Genomic DNA, 8,095 nt, shown 5'->3' on the forward strand with positions numbered 1-8,095 from the left:
GGCTGCAGGACATACTTGTGTACTGTGTGATACAAGAGAGTTCAGATCTGCCTCTGATGTGTCGTCCCTGATGACGCAAGAGCCACGGTTCGAAGCTGCACTGGCCATTCATCTTTTCAAAGGAGGCAGGCTTCTTTTAGGTGACACGTCCCCGGCCTCTTAAAAATACATGCATATGTTGGTTTCACCATATTAGTGAGAGCATCTCGTAGATGTAATTGATTTTATACTGAGGTGGAGCACCACAGAGCCTAGCCTGCACACACGCATACTGTACATGCATCTATCTTGTCTCATTATTGTTACTTTTCACTATTGAGCTCTATCAAACAATTTATGACTTTACTGGTGGTAGATAAAAGGCAAGTAGCTACTTGCACACTAAACAATAAGTTTTATAGTAGTATTTTATTTAGGGGTGGCACACTGGTTGATACCATATCAGTTATCAGCCATTATTATTGTTTTATTTTATTTTTGGTATCGACTAATATTGGATATTTAATTGTCCATGCTCATTTCTGCCTACTTTAACATTTAGATTACCTTTGCCGTGATCTTACACACAAAAAGTAATACAGTATACTAATAATTCTTGGCTTATCGATTTCAGTCATTTTAACATTCATGCACCCCTACAGTTTATTATTTTTTCAATTCATTAACAATGCCTAATATTTAGATGCATATTTGTAGCCAGTAAGTATTTTTATGTCATGACTGAAATTCCACATGTGCAAAAAAGTACCATGGTATTACTGTTTTTTTGTACCATGCACCATATTATTTGAAATATTATGGCATATGAAGATGGTAATCATTTTATTATCATAGTATATACCAGAGTACCATGGTATTACCATCTGATTTTTTATCATATGATATATTGTCAGCTTCCTCTATTTGTGGTGTTAATTTAGAAAACTGACTGTTGACTGATAAATTGTGCATCCTTACTCACAGAATGTCTTGTTCAGATTGAAGGCTACTTCTCTCTCACCACCCTCAGATACAGCATTCTTGTGAGTCATTGCCCGAAATGTCCACTCTATGGATGACTACTTTCCCCTCTGGCAAGATAAACACACTGTTTCATGCCTCAAAGACTTTGCTCACTCGAAGGATTTAAAAGTTGAACTTCAGAGGAGGTGAATTAGTGAAATAAGGGATTTATGTCTTTGTTGTGAAATTTCATTTCTCTGCAGATGCTGGAGTGCCGTTTGGGGTGGTGTTTGGAGGGACGGATGTCAACGAGGACGTAAAAGATGAGCACAAGCGAGCTGTGATGGAGGAAGTTCTGCGCAAGGCCAGGTCAAATTGACTCTGTCTTTGATGAAAGCCGACGCTTATCCTGCTTCTCTGCTCTAGTCAGAAATAATTAAAGGGGTCATATGATGCGATTTAAATTTTTTCTTTCTCTTTGGAGTGTTATAAGCTCTTGGTGCATAAAGAAGATCTGTAAAGTTGCAAAGACTAAAGTCTCAAATCCAAAGAGATATTCTTTATAAAAGTTAAGAGTCAACCACGCCTACCTAAAACAGCTCGTTCTAACACGCCCCCACATATCTACATCACTATGTGGGAAGATTTGCATAACGCCGCCCAAATGTTCAAGCAAAGAAAGAAGGCGTAACTTTTATCCTCGCTGTAGTATTGTTGTTGCCTTGCTTTGCATGACTCTTCACTTTTAATTAAATCTCAAAATCTCTCTTTCTTCTTCACCCTTTCTCTTGTTTGCTCTCTTTCTCTGCAGGAGAAATACACCTGCAATATCAGTTGGGAAGTCCAAATGAGTTTTTGTTTGTGAAATAGAAACATTACCTAGTTTATTTATGACATCTGCATTACTAAAAAAGTAAAAATGGTTTTACATTTCAACTGTAAACCATATTAAATGAGCTTATGCAGATCATCAAAGGACAAATTCATTTGATTGACACATTGCAGATCTAACTTTTTGCGTATACCTTACTTGTTGGTTGTTATACTTTGTAAATTTGTACTGAAACTCAATGAAAAGTAGATTTAATGGATGGTTTGCATTTTTAATTGAAGGGTCTGTGGATGAGGTTTCGCTGGGCGAACTCGGGCGTCTTTTTACATTTTGTGTTTTCAACCATATGGGGTGAAAATCGAAGAGAGAGCGAACAAGAGAAAGGAGATGGCTAGTGTCAGACGAAGCAGATGTGGCGTTGGCGAGTTCTTTCGAGGCGTATTACTGGACAATAGCTGGCTGTCACGCTAGTTTGAGGAGCCTAATCATTTGATAGGGCCCCCCTCCTCTGGGTACAGATTCCCTGAGCTTTAGTCCACTCACACCAACATTCTCTTCTGCTGAATTAGCGACGAAAGAACCTCTCACCCGGTCCAACTTCACAAATAATACCTGCATATGAGCGAGGGCTGATGTGTGTGTTTGTGTGTAAACACAGAGCGCTGGGTGAGAGAAAGTGTTAGATATACTGACCTTCAGTTATAACCAAACAACTTACAGCAATATTGTGGTCAATTTATCTTGCCAAATATAACACGTTTTAAAAATGAATTCTCAGATATTCTTTTGCAGATAGTTAATAGAATTGATTGGACAAGTCATGGATCCTGTTTCACTTTTGTTATTATTGTAACGTGAATATTTTGTTACATTTTGTATATTTGTATATTGAGTATGTAGAATGTGTTTAGGAGTCCCTTGTGCATTCAGACATGGCGTACAAAATAATTTCCACAGCATTGCTGCTCAAAACAATTTCTAGCACCTATTTATTTATTTATTTATTTAATTCATTCATTCATTCATTCAAAAGTCTTTGTTTAATTTATTTTAAGAATTAATTTAATTTGCTTTTGTATTATTTATTTTTTGTTTTTTTTAAAGGGGTCATATGATGCTTTTTTAAAGATCATTATTTTGTGTATTTGGTGTAACAGAATATGTTGACATGCTTTAATGTTCAAAAAACACATTATTTTTCAAATACTGTACATTATTGTAGGTCCTCTATGCCCCGCCTCTCTCAAACGCTTCGTTTTCTACAAAGTCCCTCCTTCCGACAAGCGCAGTCTGCTCTGATTGGCCAGCTGACCCAGTGCATTGTGATTGGCCGAACACCGCAAGCACTCGTCGGAAATGTAACGCCCCTTACCATAATCGCGAGCTTCAGCTTTGAACATAAATGTAAAGACAGAGCCCGAAAGGGGAACAGAGTCTCGTGACAGACACAGTGATGAATATGTGTTTGCAGTACACAAGCCACGGTTAAGACAGCTGACTCCACTGTGATGTGTCTCGCTCTCTCTCTCTCTCTCTTTCTCTCTCTCCCTCTTTCTCCCTCTCTCTCGCTCTTTCTCGCTCTCTCGCTCTCTCTCTCTCTCTCTCTCTCTCTCTCTTACACACACGCGCGTGCACACACACACACACGATGCGCAAAACTCCTCATTTGAACAGTCAATAGCAAATACTTAAACTAATAACAAAACAGTAGCTGATTCAGAAGCGCCAGATTGTCATAGCAAAGTCAGAATTACCTCCTCTCCTAGGTTCACGAAACGGTCGTCCATAGAATGCATTGCTGTTCTGTTGTAAGTGATCTTAAAGATTCCTAAATGCATCTACTTTCTGAAGGCCAAATAAAGTGCTTTTGCTTTCGCCTAGAATCACACAGCGTCTCCCTGACATGGCTGCTTCAACACTAACTGCGGTTACTGAAACCATGCCTTCTTTCTTTGCGTGCACATTTGGGCGGCATTATGCTAATATTTCCACATAGTGAGGTAGATATGTGGGGGCGTGTTAGAACGAGCCGTTTTAGGGGGGCGTGGCAGAGTCTTAACTTTGATAAAGAATATCTCTTTGGTTTTGAGACTTTAGTCTTTGCAACTTCAGGGATCTTATCTATGCACAATCAGCTTGTAACACTCCAAAGAGAAAGGAAAACTTGAAATCACATCATATGACCCCTTTAAAGAATGTACTGGACTGGTTGTTCTTTTCCATGAAATTGAAAATGTAATCTGTCTGTTTCTCACATAAAAACTCATATGGCTTCAGAAAACTAGTTTTATGGACGAGTTATGATGCCTTGTAGGTGCTTTTGCATCTTTTTGAAGCTTGAATTCTTGAGTCATCATTCTTCAAAAAGTTTGTGCTCCACAGAAGTCGGGCAGTTTTGGAGTGAGGGGCGAGTAAAGGATTTTTAATTGTACATGAACAATATGAAAGAGGATTATATAAGCTTACTAGTATGTTGTTAATCTCTTCTTCTAAGATTAGTCTTTAATTAGTCTTCTAATCTGTACTGGATAAAGTGGTCTGGATAAGCATATTGTGAATGATTTCTGAAGGATCGTGTGACACTGAAGACTGGAGTAATGATGCTGAAAATTCAGCTTTGCATCACAGGAAGAAATAATTATTTTAAAAAATATATTTCAATAGAAAACAGTTATTTCAAATTGTAAAAATATTTCAGAATATTACTGTTTTACTGTATTTTTGATTAAATAAATACATTATAACATCTAAAAATAGTAACATCTAAATTTTGATGTGCTCTTTTTTTATATATTACACTGATCCTAAGATTTTGAACATCTTTCTCCTCTTCATCACCCTGATTATAAGTGTTACTCAGGGAAATTTTGAACAGCAGTGTATAGTCCGTCTGTTTTTGCTTTCTCTTTTTATCCTACAATAGGCATTTGGCCTAAAAAGGTTGATAGTATCAGGTATTATGTGACATTTCTTTTCCTTTTTCATCTGAAATAGACTGAATCTGTACCCAAAGCCTGCCAGCTTTGGTTTCAATTCATTAGCCAGGTGATATCGATTCATGTGATCTGTTTGATTAGTACAGGCAGACTCACACCCTTTTGACAGTCTTAAGGGAATAATTGACACTTGGGAGCATAAGAACGATAAGAGCCTTCCACTTCAAACGCATCTCCCAGAGAAGACCCCCTGCTGCTGCCGTTACTGACTAACCTTCACATCTCCTGAAAGAGAGACGAGGGACAGGGGATGATGAAGAGGAGACGTAAGGAAACCCTTGGGGTTTAGTTGCTATAATTTGGAAAAATAACACTCTGTCTGCTTTTTCTTTATTCAAAATCATTGTTAGCACATCCCCCCGAAAAATCAAAGAGGACCTTATGTCTTATGTATGTGTGTGTGTTTTGAGTTTGAATAAAGGGAGCTTTAGGATGAGGCCTGAAAGCAAGACAGAGACATAGTCCAAACTTTATGACTTTTTTTTCTTAACAAAATACAAATACAGAGAGCTTCAAAAGCCAGAACCAAATTGAAAATCTGGGATGTAAAGTGTAATTAAAATGAGAACAAAAAGATTTAAGGTTTTGAGAAAAGTAAAACAGAGAAACACCAGGATCACATTTAAAATATAAGTATTTTCTGATATATACATTACAAACAATATAATTTGTAATGATTTTTTTTAATGTTAAAAAAACTCCACCATAGCTTCATCTTTCTCCTCTTCATCACCCTGATTATAAGTGTTACTCAGGGATTGCAGTGCGGTGCTTTTATTTGCGTGGCTTGACTTGTTTGATTTACAGATTTTTGGCGGCCACTGACAGCTTTGATGTCTGGGAAAGTGTGGAATTGCAGTGAAATGAAAACGTTTGAACACAGTCACTGGGGCGAACCTCGCTATCACAAACCAGTTCTGAAATCTGACTTTTCATGTTTCTTTACATGTTAAACATATCAACTCAATTTCTTCATCTCTGTCTCTCTGTCACACTCAGGTTTGCTGTGGCGTTCACTGATAAACTGAAAGGATGCGCCGAGGAGCTCTTGGTAAGAAATGTTAAGAGTTTACAGATCTGGGTTTTTATAGCTTGTTGACACTTTCAGCAGCTGTCAAGAACCCTTTCCATACATGTACTGTAAATGAACTGCTGTTCAGAGTGCAGTAAAGAGTAATGTGAAATCACAATTGATAGTATTGACTTTTTGTTGCACAGGATAGAATGTTGTGGTCCCATTGTGCATGAGATGTGGTGCTTTTTGGTACTTTTTTGTAAATGCTGTAATAAAAAAGACAAAAAAGAAACAAGTTTGAGCTCACTAAGAATTTAAAAAAAAGAAATAAATACTTTTATTCAACGATTAATGTATTAAAGTGTGCAAACTTGATAGTAAATATATTTATAATGTTACTATTTCAAATCCATGCTATTTTTTAAACGTTCTTTTCATAAAAGAATCCTGAAATAAATGTATCACAGTTTTGACAAAAATATTAGACATGCAATTATTTTAAAATTTGATAATAATAAGAAATGTTTCTTGAGTACCAAATCAGAATATTAGAATGATTTCTGAAGGATCATGAGGAGTAAAGATGCTGATAATTCAGCTTTGCATTAAATTTGCACAATATTACTGTTTTTACTGTGTTTTCAGTTAAAGAAATGCAGCTTAGGTGAGCGTAAGAGAAGTCTAACAAATAAAAAAAAAATCTTACCAACTCCAAACTTTGAACTTTGAATGTCCTAATTACACTTAAAGTATAGGCACATCGAAAGGATAAATGAGGTAATAAAAATGCCAGTGTTTATTTTTCTAATGGGTTAGAGAAGAGGAAAAAAAGGAGAGAGACAGATGACTACTGCACTAGCTGGTGCTATAAATAATACAAAAGGATTTAACGGCTACAAATGCAATATCCTGCCTTCAATCCTGTAATAGCACAGCATTAAAATCACTATTTCCATGTTTTATCCTCCAATGAAACCCCAGACACATATTACACACATGTGGAAGTCAAGACAAACAGGATGTCTCTGTTTTTGTCACACACACCAGGGGTCTCCCTCTCCTAGGACTGATAACATCCAGCCAATTTCCCCTCCATCTGTGTGAAATTATCCACTTTATCTTAGCCAGCCATTTACATATTATTCTTTTATTACCTTCGTGCTGCTGTATTGTTTTTTTTTTTCTTTGACTGGTATTGATTTATGCAAATCATGGATTCGCTGTGCTGCAGAGATTTTTTTCAGCAGATATTTTCTGTTATTACATTAGCCAAGGGCATGAACTTTGAACATGGATAGATAACTCTATTATCATAAAAATAGAAATTCTAATGGTTGACATTTCGTTTTATTTTCACCTGCAGAGCTTCCAGGGTCACAAAACCTTATAAAATATCAGTGAATTAAAAATGTGAAAAAGCAAAATCATTCATAAAGTAATATTAATATCTAAAATGAGTACAAATACATAAAGTAATAATTAATCAGTATTATTAATTTTGTCCAGTAAACATGAACCAGTGAAGACATGAAAATTAATTTGTCAAAAGGTTGGAAACGCACATCTTACAATACTACTAATATCCAGTAGGGGTCTAACATTTATTTCTTGACCATTTCTTCCAGGTATGTGAGAGCAAGAAGATTTATGTACAGCCTCAAGGTAGAGTTTATTAATACTGCATGTTTCCTGATGGCATTTCGTTTAAGTTGTGGGCCAAAATGCATTTTTGAAAGGCCTTTGAATATTTTTGAAATAAATGTAATTATTGAAATGTACATATGTTTCCAGGGATTGAGACCAGAGTGGCATCACATTTCAGCTGGAGTGACTTTTTACACAGCACAGGTGCAACACCTTCACAATTACTGCTCTCCACTTAGTGGGCGACATCATTAAATATATGATAGACATACAGGTAGAAGAGGATTAGATGGATTTTCAGACCCCATTTGATTAATAACATGACATATGCATTCATCATCATCCCTCTCAAACACTTTTTTTGATAAGCAGCAGACGTCGCCCCATTAAATATACATGTGGTCTTCAGTCCTCAACACACTTGAAACAGTCTCAGGAGCACTCAACCTTGATTAGAGACAGCCTCACGGACTTCAGGAGTGAAGAGGTTGTGCATGTGAGTCTGTACATGTATAACATGCATATTTATTTTGAGATGGGGCAACAGAGTAAAAGAAAAAAAGACACATTTAGAAAGTTTGTTGGTTTCGTAGATATTTGGGAAAATGTCTTCACAGTCAAATCACAGTTTTGCAGATTATTCTCACAGATATACCATTCTAAACT

The 8,095-nt window shown here is 36.5% G+C and overlaps 1 protein-coding gene across 3 annotated transcripts in view; it reads left to right on the forward strand.

Moving 5' to 3' along the window:
• The first annotated feature begins 6 nt into the window (after nucleotides 1-6).
• The window catches only part of glt1d1 (glycosyltransferase 1 domain containing 1), a 37,832-nt gene continuing 29,743 nt past the window's right edge, over nucleotides 7-8,095 (forward strand). For 2 of the 3 annotated variants that reach the window (XM_016524861.1, XM_016524862.1), the window contains exons 1-5: nucleotides 7-140; nucleotides 1,206-1,311; nucleotides 5,770-5,821; nucleotides 7,411-7,447; nucleotides 7,577-7,633. In XM_016524861.1, coding sequence (XP_016380347.1) covers nucleotides 71-140; nucleotides 1,206-1,311; nucleotides 5,770-5,821; nucleotides 7,411-7,447; nucleotides 7,577-7,633 — 322 coding nt within the window. In that variant the 5' untranslated portion in view covers nucleotides 7-70. Of the gene's footprint in view, nucleotides 141-963; nucleotides 1,023-1,205; nucleotides 1,312-5,769; nucleotides 5,822-7,410; nucleotides 7,448-7,576; nucleotides 7,634-8,095 lie in introns of all 3 variants that reach the window. The other variant, XM_016524863.1, reaches the window with a different exon arrangement.

This window comes from Sinocyclocheilus rhinocerous, unplaced genomic scaffold (assembly GCF_001515625.1).
Source record: "Sinocyclocheilus rhinocerous isolate Xijiao unplaced genomic scaffold, SAMN03320098_v1.1 scaffold9548, whole genome shotgun sequence".
Classification (NCBI taxonomy): Eukaryota; Metazoa; Chordata; class Actinopteri; order Cypriniformes; family Cyprinidae; genus Sinocyclocheilus; species Sinocyclocheilus rhinocerous.